The sequence below is a fragment of the Drosophila virilis genome, chromosome X (assembly GCF_030788295.1).
Source record: "Drosophila virilis strain 15010-1051.87 chromosome X, Dvir_AGI_RSII-ME, whole genome shotgun sequence".
NCBI classification, from domain to species: domain Eukaryota; kingdom Metazoa; phylum Arthropoda; class Insecta; order Diptera; family Drosophilidae; genus Drosophila; species Drosophila virilis.
In genome coordinates this window covers 7,429,424-7,446,408 of record NC_091543.1, presented here as the reverse complement: position 1 = coordinate 7,446,408, position 16,985 = coordinate 7,429,424, and the positions used below count along the sequence as shown (strand labels likewise).

Below are 16,985 nucleotides of genomic sequence, written 5' to 3'. Positions count from 1 at the left end.
CAAAGCTGTGTTTGAAAATGAGTTCCTTAAATCTATTTAAAAACTACGGATTATATATATTTTAAAAACTTAGAGAGCAATTGTTAACTGTTTTAAAACTACCAATGCTAGTGTTTTGCATACAAATCTGGTTCGCTGGTCCTCTCCTTCATCTGTTCAAGTTGCTGTTTGTCTCCTCTTCGATTTAGGTGGTTTCTCCTTGGCCTTCTGTACTTGCTATCTCTTTTTCAAACACTTGATTTCTCTTTCTTATTGGCGCAGTTAAGCTAGTTTGCGCTCTCTTTCTTTTCTACTCTAAATAAATAATTGAGCAAATTTACAATTCATTCTCTTTTTGTTTTCATTTATTATCATATATAGAAAAAGCGACACAGACATTTTGTATTATTTGTATATGTATATATAAGTATGTTTTTTTTTTTACCAATACGACAAAATATTTGATGAATTTGATGCCCGATTCAAAACCAGGCAACTAGACATCAGCTCATTTCGTTAACGTTAACTAATCTGGCATGGGTATATTTAACAGTTATTGAGGTTTGCGACCCATATTCGCCAGGATGAGAAAAACAATAAATCTCGGCCGAGCACATAATATCGGTCCGATTTCGTAAGTTAACATGAATATATATAGTATAGTATATATATATATCAATTTGATTTGATTATCAATGTCATTCCCAAAATCAAAAAAAAAAAAGTAAAAAACAAGAAAAAATAGATAAACTGAGAAAAATCTGATACGTTGTGAGACCTCTTTTGACTACTCTAAGAGAGTATCTATATATGTAGATATACTCGGATTTGAGGTCTTTCTGGGAATGACATGGTTACTTTTTAGCTAATGATCATTTCTTTTGTTCAATTATTGTTTTAGCTCTTGTTAACATTATGTTACATCATATCATTACTTTTTCGACTCTTATATCTCGTTGTGCTCAATTAACATATTTGTAGAATTTTCTTAATAAACAAACAAACAAACGACAAGCGCACACAGAGCAATACACATTTCACATTCACATTCACGCTCTGATAACACACATAGATAAACACACACATACATGCATACAAATAGTACATACATAGGTTAACGGAGATATCGAGATCTTTTGGGTATGCTTATTGTTTATACTATTTATTCGTTACTTTTCATCGCTGGGTGCCTGCGCCCAGCCTTATCAACAGCTTATATATTTTCTTGTTGTTTCGATTAGATCAAAATTGAAATTCTGCTTTTAGATTTTGCTATATTTTGCTCACTTTTAGTTGCTGCTCAGACAGACACACACACACACACACACACCCAAATACATATATAGTTATCTATAAATATATACATGCATATGAACGTCATTTGATTATGATTATTGTTACAGTTATTAGTTAGGAGCTGCCACTAACCATGCCCTTCCCCTTGCCCCGCCCAACACAAGCACACATAAGCAGAAGTGACATCAACAACTCTGCTGCTGTCCATGCACCATGTCCAGTGTTGCCAACGTACTTCAATTTGTCAGACGGACAGTTGAAATTTGAAACTGATTTAAGGCTGTCAGCTGCTTTAAAGCCAGGTTTAACATTGCGCCAGTTGCCAACACTGGTCGTGTCTCATTGTTCCGTTCAATTATAATAAATATATATATATATTACGTATTGTACTTCAGACTTGCACACACACATTCGCACACACACATACACGCGTGCATAGTTGTAGATGTGACGTACAAAAAGCTCACTACGAATTTGTTTTTGTTTTTTTTTTTTTTTTTTGTTCATTTATGTTCTGCAATTTGTTCAGCCCATAGTCTATAGTTAGAATTACAGTTATAAGCAAGCCAAAAACTACGATTTGTGCCTGTAGTAGTAGGTGTACGCGTTAACCGTTAGTCTATAAATATATATATATGTATATATAGGCACATACATGCACATACATGCATGCATATGCGTATGCATGCGCCCAAATATAAAAATAGAAAACAAAAACCAATTCGTGTTAAACAAAATAAAAAAAAAAAAAAGAAGAAACAAAACAAAACAGAGTACAGCATAATTTATAATAGTTAATAAATAAAGATTCTAGACAATCGTTTGACAATCATTTCACATTTGTTATTATTACATATATACACACACATATGTATATATATACATATATATAGTATCGTATTACATATCATATTACAGCTAGTTTTCATTTAATATACTTAACTTTAGCTTTATAACTGTATAAATCGAGCTAAAACTTCAACACATACTCTCAACATTCATACACAAAAGTTATGCAATAAAAAAAAAATATGGAAAAAAAAAACGAAGAATAACAACTAATAATTAATAATAATAAAATAAAAAAAGTAAAATAATAATAATTGTAATAGCTATAGTTATCTATATATAGTAGTAATAATAGTTCTACACACAACAGACATATATGTATATCGAGAAATAAAAATAGTTATTTGCACGTTCAACATTTAAACATATATATTGTGTACACATATACACATATACACACATACATACATATATATACATATATATATATATATATATATATATGCATCTATGCATCTCTTTGATGTATATTCGTTTTAACAAATGCAGGCTTTATATAGTAGTTTATGTAGTTCGGTACGCACATACATAGATATATGTACATGCATACATTTGCATATAGACTTTGAATTGATTTTAACATTAAGCTTTAGTATTATCGACATACACACATACATACATATATAATTTCATTAAAAATTCCATTTCGCTGCATCATATACAAACATACAATCTACTAGAACTACATATGTATGTAACTTATATGACTACAATTTTTAATTTGCACACACACACACACACACACACACACACACATGCATATACACAGCTGTGTATATATGTGCGTGTGTGTGCGTGTGTGTGTGTGTGCGCGTGTGTATATGTATATAGAAACTCTATTTAACTGTGTTGATTCTTAAACGTTTTGCTTTGCGCTTGCTTCTTCTTCTACTCTTTACATCGGCTTCCGTTACTGTTTTTAGTTTTCTTTTCTTTTCATTTTCTTTTGCTTTTTTTTGTTGGTTTTTCTTTGTTTTTGTTTTTGTTTTTGTTTTTTAGTGGCACAGCCACGTTTTGAACTTTAGGCCTTGTTTCCAACTGTTTTTTATTTTTGTTTGTTTGTTTTTTCTCTCCTCTTCTTAACTCTGGCTCTGCCTCAGACCTCCTACTCATTCGATGGTTTTCTTTCCTTTCTCTTTCTCTTTGTTGTTTGTTGTTATGTCTCTTTCTCTCTCTCTCTCTCGCTCTCCGTGTGTGTGCTTGTTGGGGCGGCTGGCTTGGCTTGTTCAGCATGTGTGCGTATGTGTGTGTGTATATGTGTGTGTGTGTGTAGGTGTGTGTATAAGAGTATAAAAAATCAGTTAGATTGTGATAGAGCAAAATATAGAGAGTGTCACGCGAGAGACGAGGAACTGACAAACGTTTGCGTGACGACAACAACAACAACAACAACAACGACGACAACAAATGACATCAACAACAATAAACAACAACATTTTTAACTACAACAATAACTAGAGTGCGTTGAGCAGGCGACGGCGACGGCGACGACGACGCGGACGTCTATTTGGTTTCATCCTGATCCATGGGCTCCTCGGAATCGTCACGCGAAAGCGTTCTAGCGAGACACAGAGAGAGAGAGAGAGAGAGAGAGAGAGAGGCGAGATTAGCTTGCATACATGTATGTACGTGTGTGTACTCACCTGTGCAGCGACTGCATGGAGAGGCCGGCCATGGCATTCACCGTTTCAGATTCTTCGTGCTCCACCTTGAGCGCCTCCAGCGCGGACAGGCCGACCGTGTGCTCCAGGAGTCGCACGCAGGGCCAATGCGTTTGCTAAAAACAATAAAAAACTGGTTTAGACACATGTTCATACATATAAATAGAGAGAGAGAGCGAGAGTGAGAGAGAGAGAGCGTCGGACCAGCAAGCAGAAAGTCGCCAGTTCAAATCTAGCTTCAATTGAGCGAATGCATCGCGATATTTGTGCGTTTCGGTATTCAAATATTTACATATACCCTTGTAGAGAATATTAAAATTTTTGTCGTGGAACGTGTTACAGATAGAAGGAGACATCCATAAGGAATACATATATTCTCGATCAGCATCAACAGCCGAGTTGTTAGAGCCATGTTTGTCCATCTGTTCGTCCGTCAGTCTGTTTTTATGCGAACCAGTCTATAAAAGCTAACTGCTTGAAACATATGCCGGAATTAGACGGATCGTAGCACTATATCATATAGCTGCCAAAGGAACGATAGTCCGAAACGTAGGCTCTTGTATGAAAAACTTTTTTGCTTATAAAGATAGCTTCACCAAATGCGGCATTTATTAGCTTTACTATGCTCCCTACATCTACGTTAAATCTTATCAACATCGGATCAATATATTTTATAGCTGCCATAGAAAAGATCGATTCAAGAGTACTTTCTGGTAAGGAAATCTCTTCTTTTTTTTATTAAGATAACCTAATCAAACTCGGAATTCATTATTATAGTTCCATTATGATTTTCATATATGCGCAAGATCTTGTCAACAGCGGATGACTTTATCGTAAAGCAATTGGAACGATCGGTCGAATAGTAGCTTCTGGTATATATGGAGAGGAAGTGAGACTCCCAATTGCTGAGATATTTTGTTAAAAAACACAGCAAAAAGAAAAAGCTAGTGTTTCGATCGGTTCTAATGATATAATAAAGTCGTGCTATATGGAGAATATATTGCCCATGAATCAAGCAAGAAATTATCGATATTTCCAATGCTTCTTCATAGAAAAACCTACTTATGGGCCGAGCGTGCCTATGACAACTATAGCATATAATAGTCCGATTTGGTTTTAGGTATCCTCTGTCTACTCAGGAACTCACCTGTATGGCAATGGTCTTCTGCAGCGTGTTGATGGCATTCTGGCAGGGCGGTCGCTCCAGTTCGCTTGGCAGGATCGGGGCTGCCGGATCGCCAAGCAGGGCGCGGACACACTCTTGCGCCGAATCACAGATGGCCGCCAGATCGTAGCCGCCCTCGAGGGCGAGTACCACCTTGCCGTTGGCCAGCTGGAGCAGTTCGCGCGTCATCAGGCCAAAGCAGGCGGGCGAGACATGATAGCCGCCGAGGGGCGCCGGATGGCCGGTGGCCGCATCGAAGCCCGACGAGACCAGCACAATATCCGGATTAAAGCACTTGGCGATGGGCATCACAACGGTACGGAATGCAGCGATATACTCGGCATCGCCCAGCGGTGGATTCAGTGCGCCCGACCAGGAGATGTTCACATTGTAGCCGAGCCCAGCACCGGCGCCGCACTGCAAGAGCGAGAGAGAGGGAGAGAGAGAGAGAGAGAGAGAGGGAGAAAGAGCGCATGAGTAAGAGCGAGCAAGAGAGTAGGGAAGATCGAGATTGACTTAAGAGATTAAAGATGATAAAGATTTCCAAGTGAAGATTCGCATAAACTTAAAGCTTCAGATGCACACTATTCTCGGAAATCGATAATTATCGATTTTTGATATTGCGAAGAATTGAATTTATCTAGATATAAACATGATTGAATTCATGCCTTAACTTTTGGTATACCCTGGGCCCCACTTCGTTTCTGCGTCCACTTTAAATGCCCCAAAAATAAAAAGCTTGTGTCTCGATCCGAGCCCAAATCCTGGCCGTAACTTACCTCTGTGGGGCCACCTGTGCCGGGAAAGAAGTTACCGTCATCGTGTCGATGTATGGAAAGATATAGAATGTCGGGACTTTGGTAGAATGCTTGCTGTGTGCCATTGCCATGATGCACATCCTGCAGAGAGAGAGGGAGGGAGAGAGAGAGAGAGAGAGAGATGGATTAGACCTAGATGGTTGCTGGTTAAACATGTCTCGAGACTTGCCCAATCCACGATGAGGATGCGCTTCATTTCGGGCACGCGCTGGCGCAGCAGCTTGGCTGCGATGGCAATCGAGTTGAAGAAACAGAAGCCCATGGCCAGATTGGCCTCCGCATGATGGCCGGGCGGACGGACGACGGCGAAACCGTTGCGCAGATCACCTTTGGCCGTCTTGAAGGCCAAATCAATGACACAGCCGGCGGCCATGCGGGCGGCAATTGCCGTATGATGCTCATTCCAGGTGGTATCCAGATCGACGCCAAGGCCGCCGCAGGAGAGCCGCACAAAGCTGGCGGAGAGTGTGCTCTCGAGCTTGGGTCGTGTCAGCTGGCCCTGATTGGAGCCAAAGAGCATGGCATGCGCCTCCGTGTGCACCGTCTGCAGCTCCTCCTGGGTGGCCTTGCGGGCGCGCAGGCGATCGCAGCGCTTGACCAGATCCGTCTCATTGAGACGCGCCCAGACGCTCTGCAGCCGGCCGCTGTGCTCCGGATGCGGCGCATTGTCACCGCAAATGCAGGCATGCTTCAGCATCAGCGGATCGTACGCGAGTCCCGTCGTGATCTTCTTGTGCGTCAGTCCCGAGCTCTCCACCAGCTGCTGCTGCTGCTGCTGTCGCAGTTGGGCGGCATAGACACTGCCAAGTAGCTGCCGCTTGTGGGGCAGCGTCAGATTGACGGGCGGTATGTGATCGGCCGATGATGAGGTGACAATGGGCGTCGGATGTTGGCCCGTGTCGGGTATCTGGCTGAGGCCGTGGCCCGGCACCAGAGGGCTGCTCAGCGTGCGCGATAGCGGACGCATTAGGCCCTTGGCCAGCTCCTCCTCCTGCAGAAAGAGCAGCTCGCGCTGCTGCTGCAAATACTCCTGATCCCGCAGCTTGCTCGACTTGGCCGCCGCACGGTAGGTGGCTGCAGCGAGCGCCTCCGGCAAGTTCTGTGACGTGCTGGTCGCAATTGTGCTCGTGAGCACCGTCTTGGGCGGCTTCTTTTTGTCGGTGAGATCCATGACCTCGGCGGCGGAATCATCATCCTCCTCCTCCCTAAGCTGCGGCTCGCGTATTGCCGCAGCGGCTGCCGCAGCGGCGGCGGCATCGCTTCGCGTCAGCACCTTCTGGCGCAGCTTCTGTGTGAGCACCTGATGCTCGTAGGCCTGCCGTTCCGCCTGCAAGTGCAAGAGTGTAAAACGTTGGGTTAGGCCAAGGGCACAGAGCCAGCCTGGGGGACTCACCTCGCTATTCTCGTAGTGCGTTTGCACCACGTTCAGCTGGCCGGCGCCGGTCAGCATCGGATGACCCAGGGGCAGCGGCGCCGACTGGGTGCGTCCGAGTGGCCGGTGGCCCTGCTTGTGCAGATGCACCTGGGCCACCTGGGCGTCTGTGATGGGCACATGCCCGGCGCCGCTGTGCCCGTGCGCATGCTGTCCGTGCGCATTGTGCTGACCATGACCATACAGGGCATGACCGTGGCTGTTTGTGGGCGGCAATGTGCCGGCGCCAGCGGCAGCGGCAGCGGCGGCAGCAACGGCGACAGCGGCAGCATGAAGATTAACAGCCGAGGCGCCAGATACGCCGCCCAGCTGCATATAGGACGAGGACGAGGGCAGAATTGTGGATGCGGCATGCGCCTGCGGCGGCGCCGTATCCCCCACCAGCGATGCCTGCGACGAGGACGTTGATGTGGCCGATGCGGAGCGCACAACTGGCGATGGCTGCGGCGCAATGCCCGTGGCGGGCATCATGGAGAGCGGCGGCGGCGGCGGTGGCGCCGCTTGCCTGCCAAACGACATGGCCAGCGGATTATAATAGGTGGGCGGTGTGCCAGCCACGCCCACGCCGACGCCAACGGGCACCGGAGGCACGCCGCCAGCGCCTGTAGCTGCCACATGCTGACGCAGTGCAGCGAACATGGCATAGTTGGCCTGGCCCGCCTGGGCGTTGGTTAAATGCGGACGTCCCAGCGATATGTTTGGCAGGGAGGGCGAACTGAACAGCGGCAGGTCGTTGATGCTGCTGCGCTGGCCGGGCTGGTATTGATTGACCTCCTCGTTCTCCTCCTGTATGGGTGCGCTGGTCGGTGAGCCCCGGCTACCGACCACGCCCACTGACATGCCAGTCGACGAGGGCGGCGAATTGGGACCAGAATCCGGCGTGCTGTTGCAGTCTTCAAGACAAAAGCGAAAGGTTTTCTCTTGAATTAGGGTATACCATATAGATATACACAAAGATATATATATATATACAAAGATATATATATATATATATTTTAATGGATTTGGTGACTTTTTTGTGCTCCTCAGTTGGCCATGCGGCGGCGGCGGCGGCGGCAGCGGCAAAAAAAAGGGGGCGCGGCAACAGCATTTGGTTAATTTGCGGTTAGGTTCAGTTAATTGATTAAACAACAATTATTTGGAAAGTTTCGCCTGCCGTTCGGTTAGATAAAATAACAACAACAACAACAACAACAATAATAATAATAATAATAATAATAGCAACAATAATAATAGCAAAAGTTACAACAGCAATTTAATTAAAAAGAACGCAACAAATTTCGATAGTTTGGGCAAAAAATCGATGTAAAACCCTTTTTAATGGGCTTTATCAAAAGTTTCTTGGTTGAGTGTGTATGTGTGTGTGTGTGTGTGTGTGTCTGTGTTGAAGAAAAGAAGGAAAAAACTTAAAATTAAGTAACTGAATAAAATGTAAATCAAATTTGCTTAAAATGTTGATATTTGCCCCGATTAATTGCCTAATTCCACTTTCAACATTTCTTACATTTGTTTGTGAATTTAAATTAAGTTGCCCACATTTGCCACATTTGCAACAAATGTTGATATTGCCCCCAAGTTATAGCCTAATTTCACTGGCAAAATTTCATACATTCTTTTGGGAATGTGAAGTATGTTGCCTGTACAGTTTCCCGTAAGCAATCACATTTGTCACATTTACAAAAAATGTTGGTATTCGCCCCGAGTAAATCTCTTCTTTTTTTTTTGCATTAATTTATCGAATTTTGGATAAATGGATAACATGAAAGTATTATGAAATTATAATTTCATATTTTACGTATCCCACAGTTTTAAATATTTATAGATGGCCAAATCTCGCGAAAACTCTATTAAATGCAGGCTCTACTTCGTGCGCTTAGATAAATGAAATCTAGCCGATTTTGTCATTCATATGTTATTGGCAACTGGCACTTGCTAATGGAAAGGCAGAATGTGAAGTTTGTAAATGTAACAAATGTTGAACACAGTGGAATCAGGCTATTATAGCCATACGCATGGTTTTTGGCTTGTCATGGTCTCTGATAGAACTTGATATACTATATTGTATATAATTATAATCAATTCATTGATCTATCCATCGATAACGAGATCTATATACATAGATCTCCCCGATAATCAATATTATTATAGATATTGTTATAGATGTTGCTGTTGTTGTTGTTGCGATCCGAAGAGCTTTCCGCTTTGCGTATATGTTAATGCCTTGATATCCAGTTCCGTTTGCGTTGAACCCAAAAAAGAGAAGTAAGTGGTTCTACGCCTGCCGCATGGCCGTACTCGCTAATCGTGTGTGTGCATGTGTGCTTGTATGTGTATGTGTGTGTGTGTGTGTGTGTGTGTGTGTGTGTGTGTGTGTGTGTGTGTGTGTCTACGAATGTTATACGTACTTGTTAGAACCGAGTTCTTCTGATGCCTTCGCTGGGCGGCCTGCAACAGCCGTTCGTGACGCCGCGCGCCCGCGGGCCCACCGATGCGTGCCTTGCGCTCGATGACGCTCTGCTTGAGTCGTATCTTCAGCAGATTCGGCTCCGATGCTGATGCAGATATACACATACATATATACATATATCATATGCTAGATATAGTTATGGTAATTTGTGTGTCCATGTGTCCATGTGTGTGTGTGTGTGTTTGAGATTGAGTCTAGACATTGCTGTCTTGACCTTTCGACCCATACTTTTGTCTAGACTTCAGTTCTGCTCTTGGCCATTTCGTTAGTCATTTAATGTTTCATTTTTAGTAACATGCTTCATAACAGGGCCTCTATCAATGAATTGAAACCTATCTACATACTTCTTCTCTAAGCTAGACTTTCTTTTAGCTCGACTAATCAGATTATCATGTAATGTAATTTGTTGTTTATCTTTTATACGGGGCATAAAACCTCTTAAAATGAACCTATTAAATGTTATCGAGGGACTCTTCTGTTAAATCGCTGCTTAAACTTATCTCATCTGTATTTGTGTAATATGCACTTATCTAATTTGAATAACTTAATCAAACTCTGGTATATTCTTCATCTTCTTTTTTTTTTGGCATTTTTTTGTAGTAAGCAAGCGTTGCCAGTTCGATTTCCTTTTGATTTTAAAGAAGTTTCCTTATGCCCATTCTCTACATTAAACTATGCGCCTTCTCCTAAAGCTTATCTCTGCTTCTTTCTGGCTCTGTTCAAATTCTTGCTGCAGATCAGACTAAGATGAAGTTCTTCTAGTTTTCATAGTTTCGTATCTTCTTCTTTTTTTTTTGTCAAGAAGTTCCCTTATTTCAATTCTCTATAAACTCTAGAGAAACATTCAACTATGCCTTCTCTTAAAGCTTATCTCTGCTTCTTTCTTCAAATTCTTGCTGCCGATCAGACTAAGATTAAGTTCTTCTAGCTTTGGGATTTCTTCTTTTTTGTCATTTGTTTAGTAGTAAACAAGCGATGCAACAAGTTGGCAACACTTTGACACGCCAAGCAGAGGCAGAATATTGGTTAATCAAGGGGCTGGGCGTGTAAAAGGTGGGCACGGGGGGAGGTGGGCGTACACACAAAATGGAGCTAATGGGGACATTAACTTACCCGTTTTCCGCAAGGGGAAATCAGATTCATATTTGAGCAGTGAGGCCGGCGGCTGTGGTATTTTATAGGGATGTGCGCTGGTAACGGTGCCCGCGGGCAAGGATTCGCCCGAGGAGCTCTTCACCACGCCGCTGTAGCGACAGTGTGTGAGAGAGAGAGAGAGAGAGGGAGAGAGAGATGGAGAGAATTGTAGAGCTTTTAGCTAGTCGCCTGTGGCAATATCCTTACCGATTGCGATAGGGCGAGGTTGTTGTTGTGCCATTCGGTGCCACCGCCTGCGATTTGCGGCTCATGAGAAAGCACTAAGGAGAGACAGAGAGAGAGAGAGAGAGAGAGCGTGTGAGTGCGAGTGAGTGAGAGCGTGTGGACTTTATAGTTACACTGAGTATCTGTTTGACTTCGGGACTCGCATTTGCGCTGCAATTCTCCTTGCGCTTCATCACCTCCCGTTCCCTTCGCTCCCGCTGCTGCTGCTGCTGTTGTTGTTGTTGCTGATGCTGTTGCTGATGCTGCTGCTGTTGTTGCTGTTGCTGCTGTTGTTGTTGTTGGTGTTGTTGTTGGTGTTGTTGTTGTTGCTGGCGATGCTGCTCCATGCTCTGTTCCCGCAATTCCTGGAAAGCGCCATGTGAATGCACCGCAAACTGAATAAATTACAGTAAGTTCGAGAGAGTTTTTGTTGTTGTTTCGGGGCAAATAGAATTTATTTAATTTTTATACACCCTCCTGCTCGGTTAGGGTATTAATAATTGTCAAATGTCGCGAAATGCATTCGATTAATTCACATACATAAATGAACCTGAGCGGCATCCACGCATAACCGCGTCGATATAGACATGTCTTTTGTTTGTTTCTAGCTGGGCAAAATGTCTGCAAGGGTATCTAATCTGCGGCGTGCCGAATTTTATATATTTTTATTCATCATATTTTTGCAAGGGTATCTAATCTGCGGCTTCATAGCCGGTGCATAGCCTTTCTTTCTAGTTTTTTGCAATTCTGATTGTTTTGTTGCAAATGTTGTTTGGTCGTGTTCTTGTTTTTGCTGTTTGTCAAGTTGTTTTGGTTTCTGTTGCTGTTGTTGTTGTTGTTTAAGTTGTTGTTGTTGTTTGAGTTGTTGTTGTTGTTGTTGCCTTAGTTTAGTCATCTCGCAGGGCGGCATTTCCGGCCAAGCGCCGGCCAATTTGATAATTTATTTTTGCTTTTTTATTTTGTATTTTTTTGTTTTGCTACCCACGCGCCGACATCGCGATCAACTGCAACAACAACAACAACAACAACAGCCACAGCCACAATTTAAAGAGAGGACAAAAAAACAGACAAAATAAATAAAAGTGTGTTAGTTGCGGCTGCTCGACTTCGTTGATACCCTGTGCGCAGAGAAAAGCTATCGCTAAAATATTCGATAGTTATCGATTTTCGCTCTTAAATGCAGAAAGTGATCGATAAACGTGCATAAGCGTATGTCTCTTGGTGTACGTTGTGTGTGTATACATTCTCTTTATACACACAATAAACAACTGCAATATCTCAACTCAATAAAACAATTTTGAAATCGATATTTATCGATCTGGAGTTTTTGACATATAAATGATTTGGCCACGTTAACAGAGAACCTACAACTGACACTGGACATCCGTCAATATCGAGTCAAACAAACTCAAACTAGACATAACAAAACGATTGTCATCGATTTATGTAGAACGAGGCTAGTTATCGAGGCCAGTTACCAAAGCGATTGTTATCGATTTATGTAGAACGAGGCTAGTTACCGAATAACCTTTGTCATATATCATTTGCTAATGGCTCATAAGCAGGTACATAAGACACTTGTCGTGATCTAGCTCTCAAATTCAACATAATAAACTCAACAGCCTTGTCTTAAAAATCGATAATTATTGGTTTGTTTAAAATGGACTAAGCTATCGAAATGCTAATAAGCAAAATGCATCTGTCTGTGATACATGAATACACATGAATATATGAATATGATCAAGTTCTTTAACTTCACAAGGCGTGCTCAAAAAGCGCGCGTTGGGCATCGATATTTATCGGTTGGATTAAAGCAAGCAGCGCTATCAAAATAGCTATACAAAAAATGCACTTGTCTACGACGTAAAGGAAAATATATAAAATAAATTATTCTCAAATAAAGCAAGATATGCTGCAAAAAGTACTTCATTTAAATCGATATTTATCGAATTGCCCCTCACGGACGGTGCCGTTGTAATTATTGAATCGATTATATCGTTTCACAATCTACAGTTTAATCCAAATTACGTGGATTGTTCACAAACATCAGCTTAAGTCAAATTACGTCGATTAAGCTGAAAACTTTCGACCGATATTTATCGTTTTTCTTAGAACGGACTGAGCTATTGAAATATAATCGATTATTTAGATTAACAAACTCCGGTTTAATCCTAATTTCGTGGATTGCTAACAGACTTCAGCTTAATCAATATTTAGTAGATTAATCTAAAGAATCTTAATCGATTTTTATCGAGTTTGTGGAATGTGGAACAGCTGTCACACAAACATAAGCCACGGACTATATCGACCCGGTCGCACATGAAGGCATCTCCAACTGCCTGCCATAGCCATGCATACCCTTCTACAGCCATTGGGAAATGGGTGTACAGGGTAGATAGATAATAGATGCCGCCGACCAGCTTTATCAGTATCGATGTGATCTGCTCCCCTTGAAGATTGTTTGTTGTTCTCGTCGTCGTTGTTTTCTTTTTTTTTTTCTTTTTTTTCTAGGTACTCACATGATATTTGTGCTCCAATTGCATTTTATGCTCCAGTTCCATTTGTTTCGTCTGCTCCTGATACGAGTGGAATAGTCGCTGCTTCTGCAGCTCCTGGCTTTTCTTCAGCTGCAAGCACACACAGAGAGAGACAGAGAGTGAGAATGAGAGGGCGATCAAGAGAGAGCGAGAGGAAGTGAGAGAGAGAGAGAGAGCACGCGTTCGATCGTGATGTTGTGGTAAATATCGTGGGTAGATCATTAAATGGCTCTGAGTAATTGGCCCAAAGATCTTTGCAAATGTGGCCAAAAGAAATGTGACGCATAGCCACAATTGAATGCGAGGGCGTGGGCAGAGCAGCTAGAGGAGGGAATATATTTGTTAAATCCGCTAAATGGATCTGTTTGAATAATTTCAATGTCAAGTTTCTATTTGCCAAGCGATTCCCTCAAGAGCCTACAAAACTGCAGTTCAAAGAACTCACAAACTATATAGATATATAAATAATAGATATATATAAATATATATATACATATATATATGTATATATATTGGGCGATAATAACAGACATCAGAGTGCAGAATGAAATATTTTGGGTAAAGCTGTGGCTGCTGGGAAAATGTGGAAAAACCAGACACAGGCAGTTGAGATCATAAAACGGCAACAAATTCAGTTGACAAGAGAAAAATGTTTTTGGGAATTCAATAAAATATGAAATACCCTTTTCAGCTGAAACTTTATAATATGGTATATATGATAAAATAGTTAAAAAAAAACCCTTTTGCAAAATCGGAAATGGTTTGCAGTATCTATATATATTATCTAATTAATTAATAAATTAAACTATATATATTCCTGATCAGCATCAACAGCCGAGTCGAGTTTCTTTCCGATAAACGATAACTTCACCCGATGCGAAGAAATCGATACAAAGCAATATCGCAATTTCGCTTCTTGTGCAAATCTTTTTCGTTTTAAAAGCTAGAAAAGTTTATACAAATCAAATATCTTTCATTTTATCGCTACAAAAAGGTTCAGGGTATTCCTTAGTCTTTTTATGCTAGATTTCCCTTTATCGAGCACTTTCGACTAAATAATAGGCGGCTTAGGTGTCGCAAATCTCTTAAAATTTGCCTATATAAGAGTTTCTCAGAGTCATTTTCTTTATCGAATCTTTTGAGAATCAGTTATTTTCCAGCACCTTTCATAAAATTTGTGAGCACAGCGCAATCATTAGATTATTCAATTAAAACACATTAAAAAGTTCCATTTGGATTCTAACCTGTTGCTGTGCTTCTTATCTGGATACCTGTAACGCCCACGTTTCAACTTGCGTGCGATCACTGTACTTGATACAGGGGGATTCACACAAAAAACACGACAATTTTTCTTTTTTCAAGAGCTTTAAACCCTTGTGAAGATAATGAAGTGTCTGGTTGGCTGTAAATTCCCAATCTTAAACCCACTCCAATCGGACTTTAATTTGACTTGCAGAGGGTCCTTTGATTTTTCCAGCAGGTATGTAACGCTTAGACAATTTCAAAAATACAAATTTTATATATATATATTCGACCCCCCCCCCCCCCCCTCAGTCGAGACATTCTCTAAAAAAAACATTGCTCAAAAATTGGGTTTTAATGCATATTAAAAATTTGCTTTGCTGCTGAAAGGGTATCTAATCTTCGGCATAACGAAGCAAGCTTGTCTTTCTCGCTTTCAAGTACTTTTATACTTCAAACAAGTGTCAATGTCTGCAAAAAACCTTTTCCAAATAGTTCTCATAGAAACAGGTTTCGATATGACCAAATTAAGTTTATATTTTAATAAAAAATTAATAAAACTTGCAACTTCATAACTTTTACTTAATTTACTTAAAAACTTTGTGGACAAAAACAACAATTCAAAAAAAAAAAAATTTCAAAGATTGAATTGTTAAAAGCTGATCAATTAGATAATTAGTGCAATTGAAATGAATCACACTGTGATGAATGGGTTGGATGAATGCACTGTGATTCACTGTGACGGATACACATACACACGCACACACACACGCGCACACACACACACATGCACGCACACATCAATAGCTATTACACAAATGAATTAGCTAAGCAAATCACGCGTCACAATTCATCAAAAGAGATCATAAATTGATGATTATTGGTTGCGCTCTCGCTCTCGCTGCCTCTCTCGCTCTCACGAAGTGATTCTGGCTCTGCTGGCGCTATCGGGCGCTCTCTTTATTACGTACATGCTGCTGATATGTTTCCATGACCTTAACGCGACGCTTACTCCAATTGGACGCACACACACACACACACAAGCACAAACACGCGCACGCACTGAAAAACGTTGTCTTGTTGTTGGTTTTTGTTTTCTAATTGGTTTTTGTTTTTGTAATATTTTTGTGGTATTTTTTGGATACTTTTCGTAAGCTTTTTGTATTCACAGCTTTTGGGCAAAACAGTAAAAAAAAAAATATTTATATGTATATATATTAGACAGAACTACACTAATAAATAATCTGTAGAAATATGCGCGCCGCTCTTGGGCTTTATTTATTTTTTTTTTAGTTTATGTTCTTCATATTTATTTATTTTTTTTTTTTTTTTGTGTTGTCTTAATTGTCTATAATTCTTTTTGCTTTTCTGCCGTGGCTTTTGCTGTGTATTTATTAGAAATTGTATTTGATCTGAACATTGAATTTTCACAGCGACGCGTCGCGTTTCAAACGGTTGACTCCAATTGGTATATTTCGGATACCAATTGGATAGATGGTACGACCAATTGGACTATTGACTGTTGAGTGCGCTGCTGCTGGTGTTGCGTCTGTTTTCGTTTGGCTTTGGCATTCGTCGAACGCGCTTTCATTTCAGTTTCACTCAAGCGACTGGCGCGACTCGCGAACTGGCGCAAAAATCAAATATAAACACAAATTTAGATACAGTTATTCGCTAGCCAAAGCGCACGAAGCTCGCGAGCGAGCTGATTGAACGTTTGCCTGCCACTCTCGCTGCTTACGCTCGGCGCTCTCTTCATTTTTAATTACTCTCGCTCTCTCTCTCTCTCTCGCTCTCGCTCTCGCTCGCATGGTCAGTCTCGCGGCGGCAGACAAACGGGCGTTTTGTTTGCAAGCCTTCGCTCTGAGCAGCAGCAGCAGCAGCAGCAGCAGAGCATATGCCATATTGAAGAATTCGTAGAAACTGCTGTTGCACCTGATTACCACCCCCCTTGCTAGAGAACGCCCCCGCCCACCCATCAGTATTTGCCTTGCACAACTTTTTTGTTTAAGCATTCTGCTGGCCAAAGCGCATGCTATAATTATAAAAGGCCTGTGCTATAATTATAACGGGGGCCAAAGACAACACACAGACACGCCCATATAAATAGAAAAACTTGCCTTCCGATAATACATAATAATAATAATAATAATAATAACGATGTTGTTTGTCTTCAGTTT

The 16,985-nt window shown here is 41.4% G+C and overlaps 1 protein-coding gene across 6 annotated transcripts in view; it reads right to left on the bottom strand.

Moving 5' to 3' along the window:
- Window positions 1-322: 322 nt before the first annotated feature.
- The window catches only part of HDAC4 (histone deacetylase 4), a 33,808-nt gene continuing 17,145 nt past the window's right edge, over window positions 323-16,985 (bottom strand). For 2 of the 6 annotated variants that reach the window (XM_032440632.2, XM_002056925.4), the window contains 11 exons: window positions 13,546-13,653; window positions 11,161-11,421; window positions 11,009-11,082; window positions 10,781-10,911; window positions 9,606-9,752; window positions 7,162-8,093; window positions 5,938-7,095; window positions 5,730-5,849; window positions 4,933-5,367; window positions 3,768-3,901; window positions 323-3,682 (listed from right to left, as the gene is read on the bottom strand). In XM_032440632.2, coding sequence (XP_032296523.1) covers window positions 3,628-3,682; window positions 3,768-3,901; window positions 4,933-5,367; window positions 5,730-5,849; window positions 5,938-7,095; window positions 7,162-8,093; window positions 9,606-9,752; window positions 10,781-10,911; window positions 11,009-11,082; window positions 11,161-11,421; window positions 13,546-13,653 — 3,555 coding nt within the window. In that variant the 3' untranslated portion in view covers window positions 323-3,627. Of the gene's footprint in view, window positions 3,683-3,767; window positions 3,902-4,932; window positions 5,368-5,729; window positions 5,850-5,937; window positions 7,096-7,161; window positions 8,094-9,605; window positions 9,753-10,780; window positions 10,912-11,008; window positions 11,083-11,160; window positions 11,422-13,545; window positions 13,654-15,776; window positions 15,967-16,985 lie in introns of those variants that run through there. The other 4 variants (XM_070209258.1, XM_015170125.3, XM_015170123.3 and 1 more) reach the window with 4 other exon arrangements.